This window comes from Agrilus planipennis, unplaced genomic scaffold (genome assembly GCF_000699045.2).
Source record: "Agrilus planipennis isolate EAB-ADULT unplaced genomic scaffold, Apla_2.0 scaffold133, whole genome shotgun sequence".
In the NCBI taxonomy this organism is placed as follows: Eukaryota; Metazoa; Arthropoda; class Insecta; order Coleoptera; family Buprestidae; genus Agrilus; species Agrilus planipennis.
In genome coordinates this window covers 715300-738154 of record NW_020439039.1, presented here as the reverse complement: position 1 = coordinate 738154, position 22855 = coordinate 715300, and the positions used below count along the sequence as shown (strand labels likewise).

The window sequence follows — 22855 nt, the reverse complement described above, 5'->3', positions numbered from 1 at the left end:
TATCATTTGTAACTATACATTTTAATATTAACAAAACGTAATGTGTGATTTGCTTTGGTTTTGTGATGAATAAAGAAGTAAACTATTATTAACATGAACAAATTTGGTTATTTTTTTAATGTTTGTTGTTATTAAATTATTTAATCAATAATTCTTTTTTAAATTAGCTTTTATAATTGAGTTAAAATAGGTTCTTTTTTATTTCCATTTTGCCACTTTATTTTAAATTCAAGGCTTGCTAACAGTCAAATAAAAACATAAGTGAAGCTAGGCAACCGAAAGAACAGCGAGATGACAGAATGATTTTGGTAACATAAGTTACAGAGTAATTTATTGGAAATAATGATTTTCGTATCATTCGTATTGGGAAATAATAATAAAAATGATAATAGAATTTTTGCAATGAGAAATAGATTAAATTTAGTTACTTTTAAATGCACATATTAATTACGATCTAAGTAATAAATTAAACTACAACTTGTGCTTCAGAGAACATTTATTATGAAATACCGATCGTTTCATTTTTTAATGCAACTATACATTTTATAAAAATTTTATACAAAACAATCATAAACCTTATTGTTACTTTTCATATGAATTACACGTATAAGATCAGAATTTATATATAAATACTGCTATAATAAAGTAATTGGCAATTTGTGAGTCACAATGACGTCATGGGACGAGAAATGACGTGAGTGCGGTCGGTATGTGACCTAAATGGGTTACGTCATCATCAAGTAGTTGAGGATATATTTCTTTATTTCGCTTCTAAACGGATGCAGTAATTTTATAAAAAAACTTTAGCGTTAAAAAAAGAAAAACGTTTATATATAATGCATCTAATAAAAAATTACCTACCTTATCGTTGATAATTATTGGCTTCTAAAAGTTTATACAAAGGATTTTTTTAGTACGTACTAAGTATAGTAAATTTGTAATGAATTTGATTTTTTTTTACGATTCGTTTATACTATATCTGTATATTTTAAAAATGGTTTGGAAATATTACTTTATATTTAACATTTATCGATGAAGGTCTCAATATTCTTATTGCGCGTTAAAAAGTTTAATTTTTCAAGAGAATAGGTAAAAGCAAATGGTGTGCGGTTTATTCAAAATGGATAAATTATGTACTCAAAATTGCAATTGTATAATGCGCAGTTACCTTTAAAATAAAAAAAATTGAACAAAAACAAATATTGCTACTGTGGGTTTTTACTGAAATAATCATTTAAAAATAAATAGATATCTTTTTCTTGCGTGTAAAACTAAAATATTATGACCAATATTCTTTCGCGTTTACAGCAATAACAAATGTTTAAAATAAATAATTTTGTTTTACATACTTTTACCGAGTTGTGGGGAGTTTAATCGAGAAACTAGGAGCGGCGCGGGTGATGCGGGGCAAGAAGGGAGAAGCAACTCGCGCTATATGCCGCCATTGCTATGACGCTTACTTCGTTTGTGTTCTCGTCCAGTGACGACCGCCCAGAAATTTTGACGTGGCTACTACGTATAGCCCTATTACCCACTCCGAAAGCAGCGAAGCTGGTGACGAGAAATACGTAACTGGTAAGTACTCAGCTGAAGAATAACAATCAGACGTGGACCAGATTATACCCTTTGAGGAGGGTAGTGAACGAAAAATTAATAACGGGCTTGTGCTGAATCGAAAATGTCGCCTGTGTGTTCTTCCAGTTTACTGCGAAAGGTAGTGAAATATGGCGTCATTGAGTAGTTATGTGTTTTAAATTTAGATTTCACTCACATATCGCATACATTTCTAGAACAGGAATATTTTTGTCAATTTTAGTGATAATAATGTAGTGAATCCTCCTTGAATGCTAGTACGTAATCGATATATTGCTGCAATGTCACTTGTTAAAGGTTACATCAGAACGTATCTTAGCGGAGTTGATTAATATATTTTTATTTGTAGTATTAAAGTAATCAAAATTTTGTTCGAATTACCTTCACCGAATTTCATGCAGAATCAATTACAATATGATTACAATGCGCTTTGACAAACATTACGACAATTTAATTGCTAATATTTAGATTTCTCATACAACAAAATAAGTTGTAAGAATGTTGACAATTTTAATTGCCAGGATTCTGCTTATCACGAAGCTCTGTATTCTAAAAATAAAATATAACTACCTATTTGCAGAAGTCAGCAGTTTTTGAAACTTAATGTAATAATATGGAAACAAAAATTACAAAAGTTTTTTTAGTATTATCATTATTTAAACTAATAAAATACATTAGATAGTCAATTTTCGTTAGCTTTTATGGCTTTTCAATAATTACAGTTTCTTGTTCTTATTGAGACAAATATTTATAATTAGTAATAATGAATAGAGTAAGTCAACTTTGAAATAAATTAGTGTCAGTGCTTACTTATTTAATGATATAAAACTGTCAAAGTAAATCTGATTTTGTGTGCAATAAAATTTGAATTTTTAGAGAATGTATACCTACACATAATTTAAGATCAAGGAACGTAGCAGTTGTAAATGAAAGTTGTTATTTCAGGTGCCATTTTCCCTGAATGATGGAAGGGATGGTGGAAGAAAATGGTACAGTTGATCCTCTGGCTCCATCTCCGGATCCACCTCTGTCTATAGCTTCCTCGGTAGGGGTCACTAACTCTCAGCCTCATCTGGTGGCAGCTACTAACATTGTTCAACTTACATTACCTACCCACACTCAGGCACAGGTAGGGGTTTGGCCCCTCTGTGCATGATTTCATAGTTATTATCATTAATCATCCTTACTACCCCTGCTTTGTTAGCACTTTTTCTATTATATTTCGTCCTTATTATAATTCTAAAATCATCTGAAGGACCACAATCATTTTTACTATTGTTTTAACCCTTCGTTGAGCATGTGGGGTACCCATGGTCACATTCAGTTTGTGTTTTTATAAAACCTAGTATAGGTTTACAATTTTGGATAATCTTATGGAACTTTATCAGTTCTATGTGTATGTGTTAAAAAGCAGTTTACATTTTTTCAATAAAAGTAGACATAAGTAGAAAAAGATGCAGCAAACGTCGGAATGTATGAATTATTAGACAACAGTACGTATTTGATAGAAAATCATTATAATATATGATGATTTTTCAATAAATATTAATGTTATTAATGTGAATAGATACGTTTTTATGTTTTATATGTGTATAGAAAACGCCTTGATATGATCAGAGTTAATCCACGCGTGTAATTAGGTGATTTAAATTGGGCGCGATCAACTAAGGGTTAAAGTAATATAGACTACTTTATTTTTGGTCCTTCTGAGGAGCATTAGTTTGCGTATTTATTTCTTATTTATATTCTTATTCTTGAAGTGTCAAAATACAGAAAAGGCACCAAAATCAACTAAAACAAAATTCTTCAACACTATTCTGCCTACATAATAAGATTGTATTAGAAAATATGGTACATTTACATTTGGCCTTGAGTGTTAACGACGATAACATTCCTCAAAAAAGATTATGAGAATTTAATTGCTACTTAAATTATTTCTATAATTTTTTATGTATTTGAGTTTTTTCTTTTATTTTCATATAAAATTGCAATTATAAAAAAAGAATTTACTCCTTACACTTTGTGCAGTAACATACCCATATAATAAATTATATTAGTGGCACTATGTTACTATTTTGTTTATTTAATGAGCTTTTAACGCATTTTAAATTATCAACCTTTTAGTACTTAGCACCATGCTTTTTATAAATAGTACACTAAAATTTCATTAACTGCAATCTAATGACTCAGTAGTGCAATGTTTGTGAAACATCTTTACTGTAACACAAAAGTGTAATAAACGCGAATGTTTCACCAATTTTTATTAGACCATTTCGCAATATATTGTTTCGATCACCAGCGATTATTATCGAAAGAATTTTTCATAATAATCGCTGTCGATCGAAACTGTTATTGTCAAGAAGTCAAATATACATTGGTGAAGCATTCCTGTTTAATTCCACTTTTATTGTAGTCAAATGCATTAGAAAGTTAATATTGAAGTAACATAAAATAAATCTAATTTTTTATATGTATATTTCAAACATATTCAGTTTTTGGTATTCTTAAAATGCCATGTTGTACTTTTATCGTAAAAATAATTTTATGTACATTTAATTGTGTAATAACATGATTGTTTTTGTGCCCGTAGTTTCTGTTTACTAAGAGGCCATGCATGACATCTACTAGTTTTTCTACAACTGTCATTTTCATTTCATCACAAGCATGTAAAAAAACTTGTCCTTAAATAGCGTTGACTTAACATTTGCCAAGTAGAAAAAGAAAACTCGTTCTAAATTTGCATGAGTAGCAAATAATAAAAATATACAATTTAAATCAGCCTGCATTCTAATTTTGGACCGTTTTATAGGTCCAGTCAGTCATACAACCCAACCAACAGTCAGTTATTCAAACAGCAGCTAATCTACAGCCTATGCTGAGCAAAGGCAACGTTATACTAGTTAGTAAACCTAATTCTGTCATACAAACAACACAAGGAAGTTTGCAGGCTCTCCAGGTAAGATTAGCTGCTCAAAAGTCAATTTATAATAAGCTCAATTATGCATGATTAGATTAAAGGACATTGAAATTAAGCATTGGCATTCCTCATTTCATCCTGATCAATTTCAAATTTTGATTACTCAATTGCCTTTCATTAAAAAAAAGTAATAATTTGGTCAGTATCATGTAACAAGTTTGTACATATCAATATAATAAATTTTATATACTTAACTTTCTTATACATTTTAAATTTGCAACAGGTAAACTCCAAATTTTAATTAAATAGTAGAAACCAAAATAAGTTTTGAATCAGTATTCTTTGCTTGTTTAATTATTGTTGTTAATGATGCCTTAGGTGGTGGAAGCTCAAAGTGATGAAAGCATTTCGGATGATGAATCGCTAAAGAAGCGAAGGGATCTGTTGACGAGGCGTCCGTCATATAGGAAAATTTTAAACGAACTTGGAGGGGGTGAGATTGCTGGTATGTTTTTTTATGCATGCAAAGGGGTCCTATAGATTTCGTGTATAATAAAAAAATGATATTCCAGGTTTTATCTTTTTCCTTTTTTTATTTTTTAGATTTTATGATAGTTGCGAGAGATGTTATCGGTAGAGTACGTAAATTTATTTGATTCCCAATTTTATTTTTAGACGTTTAGATACATAAAGTTAATGTGATTCGTTTCTTTCTTGTGATTTTGCATGGCAATAGGCTTTCTAAAGGGTGCAGTAATTATTGCTCTATACATGGTGGCGTTTCAGTAGATTTTTTTAATAATTTTCTGCTTTATATTCTGTTTTATGTAAAAATAGGCTGGCATGTATAAAGCAAGATGTAATTTTACACATTAACACAAAACACTAATATTATTATTTATTGCTTTTTATAAGGCCCATTGTTTTGTTATTTTTTTTTATTTGTCAATAAGATGAAAAGAAAAATATATGAAGTTTGGGCTAATGAGAAAGGTAATTTGGCTTTTCTTGGTTTATTTTTTAATATCTAAATTAAGAGAAAATTATTAGTACGAGAATTTATGGAAAAAAATAAGACATTCTCTAGTAAATTTTCTGTTGCAGCCAATTAGTACCTATTTGTAGTAGATATAAGTACATTCTTATATCTAATTACAGTAAATTTGTTAGTTGTATATTTTGCTAGCATAAAACTTCGTAGAAAGACAAAACACTATATTATGTAATTATATTTTTCTTTGATATCTTTTCCTTTCCTTCCGTAAATTCTCCATATGGATTTTTCCAAATTTTCTTAATATAATTTCAGTAGCAAAGTCATAAAGAAACTTCTAATGTCTGTGGTATGGGATTCAAAGAGAAACAATGGGCAAATTCTTACAATTAGTTGTTAGTGGACAGTTCAGTTTAGCTTTGGTCGGGGAACTGTTTTGTGGCAACTGACTAAGAAAAAATTTTAACAATGTTCACAGAAGGCAAGATTGAGCAGACTTCTTCCGAAGCGGATAGTGAATTGTCCTCACACTCAATCCCATACCACACAGGTTAGTTAAAAAGAAACGAATGAAACAAAAGTAGCTTAAACAATATACATATTAACACTTAACCCATTGTCCTAGAACAGCTTACAATCACTAATCATTTACTAACGTTAATAATGGGAGTACCATTTCATATCAATAATAAATTTAGTTTACATATCCCTAAGGTGGTTGACACCATAGAAATGTAGCAAGATTTCTATGAAACTGAAAATAACAAGATATTTATATTTAACAAATCCCTGCATTAAATATTAAGATAACGAAAGTGATGTTAAATAAACAAATGAATATTCATTCTTTATTTTACAACCAAATTTTCAGAATGATCTGCATTTAAAATGGTAAATGTGTGAATAAAGACAGTGTAAATGAGAAAGAGAAATGTATGAATATACGGAGTCGTTTTCTGCGCATCCTATAGTGTCAACATCTTCGAGATTTTTATCAATTATTTTTTCATTTATTTCATTTTAATGTTTGCGCTAATATAACATCAATTCTCCCATTATTTTTGTATGATTAATATCCAATTAGGTTCTGAAATTACAGTGAAAACAATTTCCTATATTTTTATTATAAATAACGTGGTGTACAAAAACATACATGTAAATGCTGAAAATTCTTAAAATGGGAACATTTTTTAACATAATTTTTTAACTTGTTTATATATAATAATAACAATAACTCTACATAAGTTGTAAGAAGAGGAAATGTATTTTTATAAATTGTTTTGATAAAATTGGGCAATTTTAATGTTCTTTTTTTTTCATGTTTTAGTCATTCCAGCAGGTGCTATTCAAATTTCTAGTGGTGAGGGAGGACAAGGAATCCACACGTTAACAATGACGAATTCGACGACAGGAGGTGCAATAGTTCAATATGGACAGGGAGGTCAAGAGTTCTTTGTACCAGGTAAATTAGCAAAAAAGTACTTTAAGAATTATTAAAGCATTGTAAGATACTACGGATCTAGTTAAAAGTAAATATTTATGGATTATTTGAAACTTACTGGTTTTTTTTTGGTTTAGTTGTTACTCAGGGTGGTAACTTAGGCGGGGGTGGTAATGAAGATCAGGCACGGAAACGTGAAATGCGCCTGCTAAAAAATCGAGAAGCCGCGAGGGAATGTAGGCGGAAGAAGAAGGAATATATTAAGTGCCTAGAAAATCGCGTTGCGGTTCTTGAAAATCAAAACAAAGCCCTTATTGACGAATTAAAATCGTTAAAGGAACTTTATTGTCAGCAAAAAGGGGACTGAGGAAAGGTGTGACTTATTTTTTTCAATACGGTGTTGGATACTTTTGCTATAAATATTTTTGGGATGGCCTCTGTCGGTTATGGACATTGTGCAATATCCTTATAGGTGATCTGTTTGTCGTGAAAACAAACAGGAATATAAAATTGTTTCTTTTTTTCTTTCTCTATCTCTCTTTATGCATTTAAAGTGGTTGGTGAATTGAAATCTGTATATAAATATACATATATTTGTTGACTTCTCCAAACTGCTACTACCAGGATCTTAAAGTTAAATATGTAATTCTACCTTTAATTTGATTCCATTGAAGCAGAAGGATCTGTAAACTCAGTCAAGGCTGTTCTTAAAAGTTTCAACAATTTAGTATGCTACAACATTGAAACTGTTTTTAGCAGCTAGCTTTATTACCACAGATATCCATAAAGCAAAATATTTTATTCTTTAAAATTTAAATTATTCATTGTATTTAATCAATGAAAGAAATAGATGTAAATTTTTGGTAATTGTTAACTTCGAAGTTAATAAATAATTTATGTAACAATAGGGACATGATGGAAAGGCTTGTGACACTTAAACACTAAGAGAGCCAAGTGTAAATATAATGTAAATTGGTTTATTTTTCTTAAAGATAGTAGAGCAATTAGATATTTATTAGAATGAACCTGAAGGAGTGCCTTGTTAGTAAACTAAGCAGTTATTACGATTTTTTTGTGCCCCGACATATTGTTTCACTCGTAAAACATTTATTTTTATTTTATGGGAAAGTCATGCAGTTTGCGCAATGGTAGTTTCGTTTTTGGTATGATATAATCATTTGAGGAATTACGTTTATTTAAAGGCCCTAATTAACAATTTTATTCTTCATGCATTATTAGATTTCTAATATTTTTTAGTTAAAATTGTTTTTGTTTATATTTAAGCAGAGAAAAGAATAATAAATGTTAACGAGCGTTACAAGATGAATTCTAAGTCAATTTTTGTTTGTTTTTTTTGTTATTATGTTATTTCCCAGATAATATTGTCGGCATTATGTTACTCAATTGTAGGTATTTTATGTCTGTAAATATTGTATGTAACCGTATTTTTACATATCAGAGAGATATTTTCAGAATGTAAATTTTGTTTTCTACATTAATTGCTAAAGCAGAAAATGTTGTTATTAGTGGTTTGTCGATAATTAATTTAAAATTATAGCGAATCGAAGGGAAGATAACACACTTTGTCCTTTTAAAGATTCACAATTTCAGACAATGGAAGCAAATTGTAATTTTAATGTATTATAATTATCTTCATCTTCATTATTTCAATTAAACGTAAATTACGCAAGCAGCATCTGGAAAATGTGATCAGTTTTTGTACATAATTAATTCTGCTTGCTTAATTTTATATGAAAAATTTTGACCACGCTCTAATTATCGATAAAACTCTCATTTAATTAATTTGTTCTTTGTAAATATACGAAAATAGGTGTTAAAATTCTTACAATTAGTTGTTAGTGGACAGTTCAGTTTAGCTTTGGTCGGGGAACTGTTTTGTGGCAACTGACTAAGAAAAAATTTTAACAATGTTCACAGAAGGCAAGATTGAGCAGACTTCTTCCGAAGCGGATAGTGAATTGTCCTCACACTCAATCCCATACCACACAGGTTAGTTAAAAAGAAACGAATGAAACAAAAGTAGCTTAAACAATATACATATTAACACTTAACCCATTGTCCTAGAACAGCTNATGATTTTTTGGGGTTGTAGAAGTCTAAATATGTCTGAAATGTGGTGTAGAGTATGTGCCTTATTTTTTAATAAGTAATACAATTATTGAATGTTTAAAATTAATAAAACTTAAAAATTTCATTAAACATTAAATATTTGCATCTTTTTTATCGGTTCAAATAAACAATTTCACCATAGTAAATTGATTATAAGGTAAATCCTGGAAATTTTGCATTCATAGGGTCTTGTATATCAATTAAAAAGTACATTGGACCGGCAATACCCTCAAAAAGTGATAAAGGTCTATCAGGGGAATGATACTCATTTTCTTTGCGATAATTCATGCACCATTCAGCAAACTTTGCAGCCCTGTAAAGATATTTTGGATCCTGCAATATAAAATGTTTTTTTATTTTCTAATATCAATTTCTGAAGTTCTGAAACCTTTGTTGTTTGAAATAATTCTAAGAAAGCGTAACCATTCCCTGAAACCCCATGACAAATGCTGTAGCCTTTCTGCAATAGTCCTCTTTCCCAAACTATTTCACCTGCTTCAATAGCCAATTTTAAATATTTTTCTTCACCAAATACCTGCAAAACAGTTCGTGCAATCCAGTTACTCACTAAATCAATTATAATAAAAGGTAATACTTTATATGCTTCAGAAAAAAGAAAGACAAAACCTGGTGCTCCATGACACCACTGTACTTTGTCCGTATTACTCTTCCATGATGACGGATAATTTCCATTAGCAAATCTAAAAAATTGATCAAAGCATGTTTTTAAGTAAAACTATTCAAAATAAACGTGGAAATAATTGCCTGGTTGTCGTTAAAAATTCTATTGTCGGTTTTATTAAATCATTGAGTTCAGATTCAGTTAGATATTGCTTTGCTTGCAAAAGCAAATACAGAATTCCAGCAACACCATGAGCAGCTCCCAAGTAATATTTTCCATGCCACTCATACATAAGAGGGCATTTAAATTTTCCAGCTTTTGCCTCCTTTTGGCCAATGAATAGCATAGCTTCAATTACCTAAAATATTATTTATAGACTGCTTAAATCTAAACAAAAATTACAATTAAATATACTTGGGTTACCTGCCTCTGAAGCTTTAAATGTGAAGTTACTCAAAAAAAAATATCTTCAAAATACAAGGCTTATAGATGCATAAGGCAGATATCCCATGTGACCTTTTATTAGTCTTACCTTTTGAATTACATTTTCAGGTATTGGAGAAGGGTCAATGTTTTTATTAACAAACAAGAGGCTAAAGAGATAGCCAGCTCTTCCATATAAGTACTCATTAGGAAGATCAGATTCAGGATCAACTGCTTCTTCTTGCAAAGATAACAATCTACAAAAATTAATTTATTACCAAATAGCTATTTTTCTGTTTTCTATTAAAATTAACCTTCGAAGGCAATCATTTCGATTTTCTATCTCACCCAATCTATCACATGCTATAGCTCCTATTGCAAGGGGGCCAGCATCTCCACATAGAAAGGTATGTCTTCGTTTCTTTAATTTTGGCAGAGAACATAAGCGTTTCACTTCCTACAGAAACCTCTAATTTATATATGATTGAACAATATCTACTCAAGAATACCTTCAAGTTTGGCTTATTAAATGGTTCTTTAAGCAACCGTAGAAGTGCAATTCCTGTGCTTCCAGTGTAAATAGAATAATCACTTAGTTCAATTTCTTTTAATCTCAAACTCGTTGTTTCCCATTTTGAGTTCAATCCAAGAACAATACTAGTATTTCTATTTAACTGATATTAAAAATAAAAATAAAATATATTTGGATCCATAGTAAACATTTTTATACATGNAATTACAATATGATTACAATGCGCTTTGACAAACATTACGACAATTTAATTGCTAATATTTAGATTTCTCATACAACAAAATAAGTTGTAAGAATGTTGACAATTTTAATTGCCAGGATTCTGCTTATCACGAAGCTCTGTATTCTAAAAATAAAATATATTTGGATCCATAGTAAACATTTTTATACATGGTTATTAATTTCAATACTTACCAGAGACTTTTCTGAAATGAGTGTATTATTTGGAGAATAATCAGGAAAATTATTCGGAAAATGACCTACTATATGAGACATTTTTTTCCTCTGAGAATTTTTGAAAGAAATTGTTCTAAATAGTTTTTGTTTGTTTGATTTAAACATCTGCCACTTTATTTATTTACATTATTAGTTCACCAATTATCCGTTAGTTTAGTAATATTAAATGCATTTAGCCATGTATATAAAATGTAGTAATAATCATAGACTTATAAGTTGATATAGAACCAAATTTCATCCGTATTTCAATTTATCCCCATATATTTTTTTATCTTACATTTTCTGTGTAAGTTAGTACCAATGATATATGTCGTTTAATTTTACCTTTTTGTGTGTATAAAACACCCATAAACGTCGACCATTACAATTTTTCCAGTTTTCCATATCCATCTATGCGTTTCTTCCGATCTCCCCAGTAGAAAAACCTTCATAATTACTGCCTTCTGTTTAATTTATTAATTTTCTGTTTGTTATTTTTTAATAGTTTCCCTAAATTACTTTTATAGTAATTTTTTACCGAAAAACAGCAATTTCTAGCCCAATATGTGGGGAATAAACAATTTCCACTAGTAATAACAGGTACAACAAATGAAATGTAGAAATCCAGGGGCAGTTCTATCGGTACTTACCTGGTTAGGCTAGGCTAAGATATGATTTTTTGGGGTTTAATAAACAGAAATTAGAAAAAAATTAAATATATGCAGGATTTGTATGGTAACAAAACATTATTCATCAGAAATTCTACAATCACAATTGGTTATTATACATTTGTTTTATTACATGGTAGGCTGTGTAGGTGGAAAAGTGAGATCCCAATACCCTGTAAATAAATGACGTAATTTAATTTAAAAGTATACATAAATATACTAAACTGACCAACTGGAGTGTCATTCATAGGTTTAAATTTACTCCTGTGCCTTGAACATTTATTCATTTTTTCCTTTAATTCTTCCTCTGGCAGATCTAATGCCTCATAATACTAAAATAAAAGACACTTCAATCTCATAACTTTTCTTTAATTGTGGTGTTTACCTTTTTACAGTCCTTACATGACCAACCTTTCAAGTTCTGTCTTGCCTTGCCTCTCACTGTTTCCATTTGGTAAGCATGTTTTGGACTTGGTGACTTTTTAAACGGTATTCTAAAATTTTTAAGGAAAGATGTAGTTTAAAATTTATCTGGAAATATATGTAAAAAAATCCTGACCTCATATAATCCTCAATGAAAGATGCATATTGATCTTTATTACTTTGCTCTTTCATTTCTACACCTTTGCTAATATTAGTTTCATCATTTTTTACCTTTTCAGTTGACTGGATATTTTTTTCACAGAATTTGAATGATTCATCACCCTCCATTGTGCTGCAAATACTTAAATAATTGTTCTGTCATGATATTTTATAGAACACTTACTCCTTGAACATTTGTGTTAAAGTAATCTTTTTCAAAGTTTTATTGTTCTGTTTATTTTTTGTCAACAAATGAGTAGATAGAGTGTTGGATTTGAGTCTTTTAGTTCTTCTTAAACTTGCATTTATATCAGGTGTGCCATCAATAATTGAATTATCTGCAGTATTTAGCTTTTTTCCTTCTAAATCCATGTTAATTGTGATTTTTGGAAATGAAGAATCATTTATGTAATTTTGGTAGTCATCATATCCAGAGAAAAAGTTCTTTGCTTCTTTTGGCATATCTAGTAATGACTGACTAGTGTTTTTTGCAGTGTTTGGACCTCTCAGTTTAGGAATTTTAGCACGAATTAGTTGCTTTGCACTTTTGTTGATTTTAGGACTTACACTTCCTGATACTGGTGTTTCTGAAGAACTCTCTAAACTACCTATTTCTTTATCATCTATCTGCATTTTAAAAAAATTAAAATCTTCATTATCGCTATCCACATTGAAAATATCAGGACTCTGCAAATCTTTACTCTCTACCATGCAAATAGTTTTTGTTCTATTAGGATCCAAGTTTTCTAGAATTATATGTTGTGTTATTTATAAGATTGCAGTGTCAAATTTTATTTTTGTACCTTTGCACTCATAAGGAATCCTGTCATTGTTAAAATCAAAAAATCTGGAAATGATAATGTTTAATATATTTCAAAATGTAAATACTACCTTACTTAATATTGCCCTCAGGAATAAATTGCTGATCTGACATGCTTTTGAGAGAAGTCTTCTTCTTGTATTCTTCAATTTTCTTAAATTCCATTTCCAATTGATGTAGTTGTCCATTTGCTATATATTTAAGACCTAAATAGATGTACAATTAGTTATGAAGAAGTATATAACTTAGGCAATAATACAACCAAAATTTTAGGGTTATCTTTTATAAACTGAGTTCTAACGATTAGTTAATAAAATTTTGTACGTATTTGTAATAATTTATAGCTTCAGTGAGATACAATAAACCAATTTCTAGTAATTACTTACGGTTTAATTCTTGCTGATACGCTGTGATAATCATAGCAATTTTTCGAAGTTCTGGTATTTCAGTTGTCCATGTACTAGCTACTGGTTCAGTAAATAGCGACATCCACGCTTCTTTTGATGCTAAACCCATTTTTGTTTTTTTAAATAAAAATAAATTTTAAACAAAAATTTTAAATTATAGATGTGTCGATAATCAATGTTTGTTTACGTATTTTTAAAATATGTTCTATCCATAGGTTTTATCTTATTAATCTATGGTTCTATCATAGGGTTCTATGAAACTTAAGATTACTGCTTAAGACAGGACATGACGTCTTTCAGCTTTAGTTTCATTTATCCATCTGTGAAAAACAAAAATATATTTTCCTTTTTCCACACATCTCACACTCACCAATATCCTATCCATATTGACCCTTCCATTCCACTCTCCTACCACACCATTTTTTACACCTCTTACACTGTTCTAAAAACATATACAATTTATATCCTTTATACTCATTTCCTGTTGGCACCTAATTACTTTGGCTGCCTCTCCACAAAATGTATTTCCACCACTCATCTAGATTTCTTTGTTTTTCTTAAATCATTTCCCGTTGTCATTTCCCTGCATCTGTTCCTCAGCAATTTCTCTACATTTCTAAATTCCCTGAATCAATCCCTCACCTGTTCCCGATTGATTTGTAATATCTTCAAAGCCCTCTCTTTCCGTCGATTTTTTTGCCGTTTTTCCTATATTTTCCTCCCCCATATTTCCTTCATTATATCGCCTTCTTTCAGCCTCCCCAACGTCTCATATTTTATTATCCTTTTTATCGCTTCTTTTCACGTCTTCCCACATTTAGTCTCATTTTTACCACGTAATCTAGCTCACTTCTTTCTCACCATCACATTACATAGTATCAGTCTCCTATTCCAATCATCCTTACATAATTTATTTCTGATCTAACTTTCATAATCTTCCCAAAATTGCCCTCCCTTTAGCCACTTGCATTATATGCATTTCACCCCTTTACTGTCACTATTAGCATATATCCTAGATAAATATAATTCCTAATTTTTGCTATCTCTGCTCTCTTCCATATTATTTTGTTTTTTCCTTTGCTTTTTATTAAAACCCTTTCTACTTCCACTTTTATTACCTCTTCTCTTATCGTACGTCATTTTTAGATTTACAAACATTAAATATACTCTATTTTTTCTTCAACTGTATCTGTATCGTATCTTTAAGCATGTAAATCGCCTCCATCGTCTCTCTTCATTTTATAAAACAAAATTAGTGCCTTTTTTGAATAATTTGCTCTTCCAGCTTATTTTTTATTATTTTCGGGTATATTTTACACAACAAATCCATAATTACAATACATCCCGATAATTTTGTACATAATCCGTTTCCCCCTCTTAAATATAGGATCACACTTCCATGCTTCAGATAACTCATTCCCCTCTCATTTTCATAACATAATTTCGTAAAATTTCGCTAGTATCTACTATATCTATTGCATATTTTCATTCCTCCCCAGAAATTCCATCTAGCCCTCCCTCGCTTTTTTCATTTTCAGCGCCTCTATTCCTCTCATAACTTCCTCCCTTTCTAACCTCATCTATTCTATCTTCCTCATTTCTCCTAGTATCCCAAACTCTCTTATAACCCTCTCTTCATTTCCTTCTAATATATTTTTAAAGTGTTTTATTCATACCAACCCTTTAATCTTACCACTCACTTGTTCTTTGTTACTTTTCCTATATCTATTGATTACTTTTTAAAACGCCTCGGTGTCCCTCGACGCCTTGAAATCATTTATTAATTTTTCACTGCATTCTTCCTTGCTTATTTTAATTTGCTCTCTACACTCAAATTTTTATTTTTTATACTCTTCCTCTCCATACTCATCCTTTTTCCATCTATTCAATAAATTTTTGTACTCTTTTCTTCTCTTTCAACATTCCCCGTTCCACTATTGTTCATTCTTATTGGTTACCTTCATTTTCTTAACAATCACGGATTTTAAGGACTATTAATTAAATCGAATTTATATCTTAGAAGACTATATATAATAATAATTTGAAATTACTGCTGGTGGTAACAACAAAAGTTAGAATTAATAACAGATGAATATAATAGAATATTACAGTAATTACAAATCTCTAATAACTTTATTTCTAAATAAAAACAATAAACAAAGACACATTAAATGTAATATATCTTTTTTACAATACCTTAAACGAAAATAATGCTATTTTGACTTTACGAAAAGTTAATCCTTATTCCCAATTTCAGTTTACAAATAAAACGGTAAAGATTCAGCTGGTACATTTTGGAGCATTAATAAATCTTCCTTCTGCGGGTCGAAGATATTTCTCAGACAGACAACACCTGGGACTTGGCTTTTGTTCGGAATTAATGTAGAGTGAACGTACGTTTGTTTTATTTACATATGAAATTACATGCGGACTTTTCGTCGGGACACAAAACAAGCGTCTCTGCCCATTAGCACATTACAGTGAAAAGTGCGGCTAGCAACAATTCTTATTTTTGCGAAATTTCGTCAGAAAATCTCAAACGAGAACGCAGATGTTATGAAAAAATTGAAAATTCAAATCTTCTTCCTTTCTTTTTATCCTCATTCAAACATGCATGGTTAAAGAAAATGCCAGAAACAAATGTGGCATACAAATCTATATTCAATAATCAGCAGGAAGTGTGGCGCTTGAAAAACAACGTCAACTTCAAACTGAAAAACTGAAAATATCATCCTGAACGAACTTGGGGGAACTCTGGGGGAGGTCATATCGAATAAATTTGTGTTACATGTATATTTTAATATTTTATTATCATAAATAAGTTTTCATATTTTGAGAAACTTAAAGGTCGAAATTACTCCTTTCTGTTGTATATTTTGTTTAACATCAAAACTTATATTTGTGGGGCAGTCCCAACGTGTTGGTTGGGTGTAATTCATCATTATGGTTCTATATACTTTTATCTATAAAGTCATTTCTTACCATTCATTTATAAAGTCATCAGAAAATTCTTTCAATTTTTGTAGAATAAATTATTCTTTTTTTAATTTTAGATTTTCGTAGTGAAATCATGCAGACTTTTTTGGAGCTTTTTACCAGCGAATTATGTAAGTTTTTATGTATTGGTTTGTAGTAGTATTTTATTTTTTTTATAAATACCAGGACAGTAAAATAAATACATTCATTTTGAAAAAATTATATACCTTAGTAATTTAAATTGCCTTAAAGGGCATCTTCAAGAATTCGCCTTTACTGATGTGTTTTTTCTTTATTCCACTGTTGTTTTTTTATACTGCAGTGTACTGTTTGTTTCATACATTTTGAATAAATTTGGTCAAAAATATAAAAGTTATAACGGAATTACGTAATTGTACAATTAACATAACATTTGTATAAGTAAACTTCAGTATGACCCACGTATAATATTTGTAATGTTGGTTGTCTACGCTTGCTCCTACATCTATAAAAGATATAATTAATTTGGGTTTTCTTTTAATTCGAGTTATCTAAAAAAGTAATTACTGGTTATTGATTAATATTTATAAACCTATATTTCTTTTACTTGCATACTCAAATTAAGGCATTATATTTTGTAAAATTTCATTATAAACAAAGAACACAGCACTATATCTTTTATGCTACAATTCCTTGTTTCTTCAGGAAAAAAAGAAAATTTGAAACATTTTTACAGAATATTGCTTAAATAACAAATGAATTAATTTTAACATACGTAATTGAATAGTAGAGGAAAATGAAACATAAAATGTAGATAGAAAATTAAGTTTTTAAAGATATCAATAATAATAAAAATAATAATAAACTTTAATAATGGCGTTATTAGTTTCAGCTGGATTATTATGTAAAATTTTTAAGTTATTCCATTTGTTAATGTAATGCACAAACGTTGCGTTATTTAAAAATTTTAAAATTATTATTTTTATGTTTGTACAGTAGAACCTCCATAAGATAAAGACCAAGGGAAACGTAAAATAATTTGAGTTATTAAGGTTTTTACTTACTAATAGTTTAAGTTTAAGCTTTAAAATTATGTATTTTCAGTGACCTACATAACTCTTCAGCTTTTGCCTTTAGTATAAGTCCACTAACACTAATGTTTTTACATATTTCTACACTATCTAAACCATGTAAAGAAGCATTTTTGTAAATTAGGAAATTTAGCAATTCTTAGTCTTTTACATAGAAGACTTTCTCCCGATTCAAACCACTTTTCACTTATTTCACATATCTTTTATTTCTCTTCATTTAACAACCACTCTTTATAACGCCGAAAAATGTTCAGTTCCTTAAGTGTCGTTATATAGAGTTTACACTGTATTTGTAGGGTGGAAAACAAAAGAAAATTGAAACTGTTACCTATATTAAGTACATCCATACAGCTATTATATAACTTTTATTATTTTGATTTTTTCGCTAAATCTTTTATTTATTATTTCACTAGATGTCATTGTAAGTTCAAAGTTTCATGTCGTCAAATCGGACAGCTTCAATATTAAATATACAGACGCTATAAAAATTAAATTGCAAATGTAATCGTACTGCTCTGCACTTTAATGTGAACGAAGGATAATTAATTATTCGTTTCTCTTTCCATCGTTGTCTTTTCTCTTCGAATACATCCTCCGTTTCAATAAAAGGAGTTGGTTCATTAATCCGAATTCAGAGCAAATTAGTTTTCCTGTACAATGGGTCCGTTCATGAGTAATTTTGCGAAAGTACGACGGCGACTACGTATTAGGTATTAGACGCGTCTGCTTGGAGCTGTCTAGATTGCAACTGTGCACTTAAATGTACGTGACTTAGTATCGCTAATCGCATCTTATTCGTTCCAATCAAACTAATCTATTTGCTGACTGGTTAGGTATTTGTTGTGATAAACAGACAAGTTCTCTTCTATTTTTTTATTCGCCCTCCTAGACATGTTGAAATGAGTGTTTTTGTTTGAATTTTAAAATTCTACTTGAAACAATCAATTAGTTCACTCTAGATCAGGGCTTCTTAAACTTTTTTCATTCACGACCCCATTTATGATTGCGAGTTTCCTGGCGATCCCATATAAATATAAAAGAAAGATAAATAAAATTAAAAAAAAAAACAAATACACATCTAGATGTTATAAAATCGTATATTTAAATATTTGACATTAAAATTTCTCGCGATCCCAGAACAAATGGGGTCGCGACCCATAGTTTAAGAAGGCCTGCTCTAGATACAACAATTTCTTAACATTTTATCACTATAGAATACTTACAGTACCATTACTACTGTCTTAAGACTGGTAGGACACGCACCTCCACCCTTTCCTATCCTGAGCTAATCTGCGCATTTCCCCAAAACTGGACAACCCACATCCTTAACTATTTGCGAACAGTAATGTAATCTAGGTCTACCTCTGCTCCTATTAACTCCTGTTTCTGCCTCTAATATATTTCTGACTAAACATTCATGTCTGAGAAGGTGTCCTACCAAATTATCTCGCTTATTTTTTATTGACTTCCATAGAGTCCTCTGATCTCTCAACCATGTTTTAAAATGGAAATAGCATGAAAGGAAATATTACAGCGAATTTGGAACTATCATTTTTCTGTAGTACTTAAGCTTTCACGGCCGGTGTATATCGATGCGGTGTTTTTTGGCCGTGGTACGTGGAATTTTACTTTTCCAAACGTTTCGCCGTTCTTTACTGACGGTATCTTCAGTGATGATTGGGCAGGTGCTGAGATCAAGAACGGCGAAACGTTTAGAAAAGTAAAATTCCACGACCACGGCCAAAAAGCCCGGAAGAAAACACAGCATCAATATCATTTACCAATGTTCTGTCCGGCCCACCCATAAAACCCCTGGAAAAATATGCCCCACTTGAAAGAGAATTTCCAGAAAATTATTTTAAATATAACTTTTACTACTATTTGATGATGAAATAGAGAAAAGTGCTCCACAAATAAATTCGTAGGTGGTAAGAAATAAATCAAAGACTGTATCATAGCCAGGTTTATTAAAAAGAGAAAAATTAACACCAAAATAGAATAATTTCATTTACAAGAATGAAAATTTATAATATGCAAATGGTTAAACTTAATCTACAAACAATACATGTATATAACCAGTCGATTTTAATTATAATGGAGTCTCACGGGATATGACTAATTGCTTCTAATTGTAAGATACGAAAATTCAAAAGTTTGTTGAGAAATTATAAGGTCTCGTTTAAAATAATTTTTCTTTCGGGTGCTTGTTTTCTAGGGGGAAATTTTCTCGAGGTTTTTTCCTGCGGAATTTTTTTCCGTAAACCATGCCGTCCCCATCCACCATTTTTCTGAAAAATGTATATTCCAAATATTAAAAGAAAAAGTGACAAATTGACAACATTCGAGCTGTTGGTGTTTAATTAAAGCAACCTTGATTATCACAAATAAACATTTCTTAAATGCAATGTGAGCTAATTTTGACATTTGTAGTATGTAAATGTCTGAGAACATATCCTTTAGAAAAGAAGACTTATTTAATGTAATTTAGTTAATAGATCCTTCACATTGCCTTGATTCTCATGTGTTTACCGTAAGGGTGAGCTTAATTTTAGGTGTAAGATTTCAAAATTGTCCAATTTATCACGTCTAATACCTACTGTCTGATAACATAACAATCGAATTGATATATCTGTAATATAGCCCTACATTTTGTACTTTTTTCTGAAATTCTAATTATATTTTTAAATAGTAATCTTAAAGACTTCAATGATGAGAATTTGCCGCCCCATTGAAAATGTCACCCGCGAGCGGGGCGCGCCTTACATGCTTGCTTATTGTGGCGGCGACATTATGTTCGGTATGCTTTGTAAGGTTACAAACGTTAAATTTATAACCCAACCTAATCTAATATTACGTAGTAAAAAATATTTTGAAATAATTTTTCGATTCACAAATGACGTCATGTGTCAAAGTATCATAATCCCCTTTTAGAAGTGCAAGTTTAGGTGCCACAATTGCAGTAATTACGCAAAATGGCTGCCTGTAGTATAATAAGGATATACATATATTACAGATCTCTGTATTTTACGTTCATTAAAAAAGAGAGTGCATGGTTGTGATATCAAATTAAAAGAACCTACATATGTGTTATAGAGAGTAGAGGTAGAGGTAAGGTAAGAGGTAACCTTCCAAGATGGCGCTAGAGTAGACAAAAGGTATGGTATGAATGTAGCAGTTGTTGACGGATTGAAGTATGCCGAGTTAGAAAATTTAATATTTTTAGTGACTAGAATTGTTGGTGACAGTCCAGTATACCAAACCTGAACTATTTGCGTAGTTGAAAATATGTAATTTTGTCTTTGTTTATTTTTCTATCCTATTCTAATAACTTTTGACGCTTTATTTGATATTTACCCTATTGCTACTGTGGCGCCACCTTAATTTAAAGCAGTTTGACGGACACTTTTCCATAACAGAGATAGCATAAAATAGCATAATATGTTCGTCGTGACACTGTCTGACCCGACGCTCAATATCATTTGCAACAACACTTGTTGTTTTTTTATTTCGTGGTGATTCAATATTTTTTCATTGTAAGCTGTTGTTTCAATTGGTATTGTAAGGTTTTGCCTTTTTTCCTGAAGAGTCTACACGATTTAATCCTCCTTATTTTTTTTAACACAAATTTGATTTTAAATTCATTTTGTAATAGTGAAACCAAAGTAATGATAGACTTAATGTCTATTGATTAACAGAATATTTAACATTAAATTACATATCTACTCACTACAAAATTTGTTTGACCTGTTGCAAACGTGAGGCCCTTTCATGCATTTCAAAACACACTATAATCTGCCGTTGCTGTATAAATTATTAAATCTGAGCAAACGTATGATAAATGTGTGAAATATTGAATGTCAATGGGCATGGGAATAATAAATGCAAAATATCAAATAGTCTCGTTACGATAATAAACAGCTGCCAGATTAAACCAAATTAATTGATTGATGCTACTGTTTTGTGTAAAAGCATCGAGCGCACATGCAATCTTCGTTTTAAAAAATTAAATGGGATAAAAAATATGGAAGAATTATACGATTGTTTGTAATGTTAAAAATGTCGTTTTCAAAATCGTAATTAATAATCGAATTTATTATTTGCAACGTAGTAGTAGGGAATCATGTAAAATAAAAAAGGGCCCGAGTGGCCAATTCCGCAATGGAAGTAATAAAGTCAAAACAATAAACGTTCCAAATATTAGCGGAATTTAAAAAAGGGACTTCAAAGTTGATTGTATGAAACGTCTGGTGCTATCCTGAATTCAATAACGATGACTTCAAAAGATTGATCTATAAGAAGCAGCTGTAACTTTATTGCTTTCCATTAAGCTCAGTGCAGCTTAACTGTGTAAATCATAAAGAAATACAGATCTAGTGTAAAGATAACGATCCGGAACATAATGCTGCCATTAAATATGGAAACTGTTTTCTTTTAAAATTAAATTTCTCTTCAAATGCTTTAAATTGATTTTAGTAAACTAATTTCAACACGAAAAGATTTAATGATCAATTTATAGTAATATGCTTTATTTAGCTATTAGATTATCTGCTACTGTTAAACATTAGGAGTTTTAGACAAACACTCGTCCTGTCATGAATTTCTTTTATCTTGGACTTCCTTGCTTTCGCTGGCCGCTCCCCCTATACTTCTACCCACTGCTAATATTAGGAGTTTCAGACAAATAATTGTCCTCATACACATTTTCACTTTTCACTAAAAGTTTGTTTGTGATTTTATTTTTGCGACATCACTAAAAATGTTACTTGAGAAAAACGGGGATAAAATATGAACGTAATGACCTATCAAGTTCAAACTCGTACTGGTACTAAAGGAAGGTTTGCTGCATGCTTTACTGTTTGCAACAACGTGAGCTTCAATCCGGCAGTGTTGTTAGCTGGGGAGTTAGTCCTTTCCCTAATTTTCACATTACTCTTTTTCTATATCATATTACCAGTATTGATTTGTCTCTTTTCAATTCGTCTAACTGTTTTAACTTACCATTATATCTCTTAAGGCTTTTCTCACTCCTTGTCATATTTCGCTTCTTGTCTCTACCATTTTACCTCATTTTGTTTCTCTTATTATAATATAAATCTGGTGTGTCCTTTTCTAAATTTAAAGTCCATTTTATACATTTTTGCCTACATTTTGTACTCTTTCCATTCCTAAACTTCAATTTCATAAAAAATAATATTTTTGATAAATAAATAATATCATATATTAGCAAACATCCTTGCATAATTTT

General features: G+C 30.3%; 3 protein-coding genes across 12 annotated transcripts; 1 reads left to right on the top strand and 2 right to left on the bottom strand.

The window, feature by feature from the left end:
• The first annotated feature begins 1476 nt into the window (after nucleotides 1-1476).
• Nucleotides 1477-8283, top strand: LOC108738827 (cyclic AMP-responsive element-binding protein 1). 10 transcript variants are annotated; one of them, XM_018472415.2, is made up of 7 exons: nucleotides 1477-1575; nucleotides 2539-2722; nucleotides 4403-4549; nucleotides 4889-5015; nucleotides 5983-6054; nucleotides 6832-6966; nucleotides 7083-8283. In XM_018472415.2, the coding sequence occupies exons 2-7, from the start codon at nucleotides 2555-2557 to the stop codon at nucleotides 7310-7312; spliced, it is 879 nt and encodes a 292-aa protein (XP_018327917.1). In that variant the 5' UTR covers nucleotides 1477-1575; nucleotides 2539-2554; the 3' UTR covers nucleotides 7313-8283. The 10 variants fall into 10 exon arrangements, with proteins under 10 accessions (XP_018327917.1, XP_018327921.1, XP_018327919.1 ...); XM_018472419.2 differs by lacking the exon at nucleotides 1477-1575 and adding an exon at nucleotides 1582-1714 and having other exon boundaries at nucleotides 2539-2638; XM_018472417.2 differs by lacking the exon at nucleotides 1477-1575 and adding an exon at nucleotides 1582-1714 and having other exon boundaries at nucleotides 4889-5003.
• Nucleotides 8284-9155: 872 nt separating this feature from the next.
• On the bottom strand, nucleotides 9156-11247 carry LOC108738824 (lanC-like protein 2). Its single transcript, XM_018472411.2, has 8 exons — nucleotides 11067-11247; nucleotides 10630-10794; nucleotides 10435-10577; nucleotides 10230-10377; nucleotides 9841-10055; nucleotides 9671-9776; nucleotides 9464-9610; nucleotides 9156-9408 (listed from the first exon to the last, which is right to left on the bottom strand). Exons 1-8 carry the CDS (start codon nucleotides 11211-11213, stop codon nucleotides 9226-9228), a joined length of 1254 nt encoding a protein of 417 aa, XP_018327913.1. The 5' UTR covers nucleotides 11214-11247; the 3' UTR covers nucleotides 9156-9225.
• Nucleotides 11248-11798: 551 nt separating this feature from the next.
• LOC108738823 lies at nucleotides 11799-13783 on the bottom strand. Its single transcript, XM_018472410.2, has 8 exons — nucleotides 13544-13783; nucleotides 13234-13363; nucleotides 13141-13184; nucleotides 12522-13083; nucleotides 12315-12470; nucleotides 12141-12249; nucleotides 11985-12087; nucleotides 11799-11928 (listed from the first exon to the last, which is right to left on the bottom strand). Exons 1-8 carry the CDS (start codon nucleotides 13671-13673, stop codon nucleotides 11885-11887), a joined length of 1278 nt encoding a protein of 425 aa, XP_018327912.1. The 5' UTR covers nucleotides 13674-13783; the 3' UTR covers nucleotides 11799-11884.
• Between the last annotated feature and the right edge of the window lie 9072 nt (nucleotides 13784-22855).

Excerpts from the sequence above, each read along its gene's own strand:
- LOC108738827 (XM_018472415.2), top strand. The coding sequence starts at position 2,555 with ATGATGGAAGGGATGGTGGAAGAAAATGGTACAGTTGATCCTCTGGCT. Across the intron at positions 4,550-4,888 it reads GAAGTTTGCAGGCTCTCCAG|GTGGTGGAAGCTCAAAGTGA; the intron begins GTAAGATTAGCT and ends ATGATGCCTTAG. Across the intron at positions 6,967-7,082 it reads TCAAGAGTTCTTTGTACCAG|TTGTTACTCAGGGTGGTAAC; the intron begins GTAAATTAGCAA and ends TTTTTGGTTTAG.
- LOC108738823 (XM_018472410.2), bottom strand. The coding sequence starts at position 13,673 with ATGGGTTTAGCATCAAAAGAAGCGTGGATGTCGCTATTTACTGAACCA. Across the intron at positions 13,185-13,233 it reads ATTCCTGAGGGCAATATTAA|ATTTTTTGATTTTAACAATG; the intron begins GTAAGGTAGTAT and ends TATCATTTCCAG. Across the intron at positions 13,084-13,140 it reads GATTCCTTATGAGTGCAAAG|AAAACTTGGATCCTAATAGA; the intron begins GTACAAAAATAA and ends ATATAATTCTAG.
- LOC108738824 (XM_018472411.2), bottom strand. The coding sequence starts at position 11,213 with ATGTTTAAATCAAACAAACAAAAACTATTTAGAACAATTTCTTTCAAA. Across the intron at positions 10,578-10,629 it reads TTAATAAGCCAAACTTGAAG|GAAGTGAAACGCTTATGTTC; the intron begins GTATTCTTGAGT and ends AGGTTTCTGTAG. Across the intron at positions 10,056-10,229 it reads CTGAAAATGTAATTCAAAAG|GTAATTGAAGCTATGCTATT; the intron begins GTAAGACTAATA and ends ATAATATTTTAG.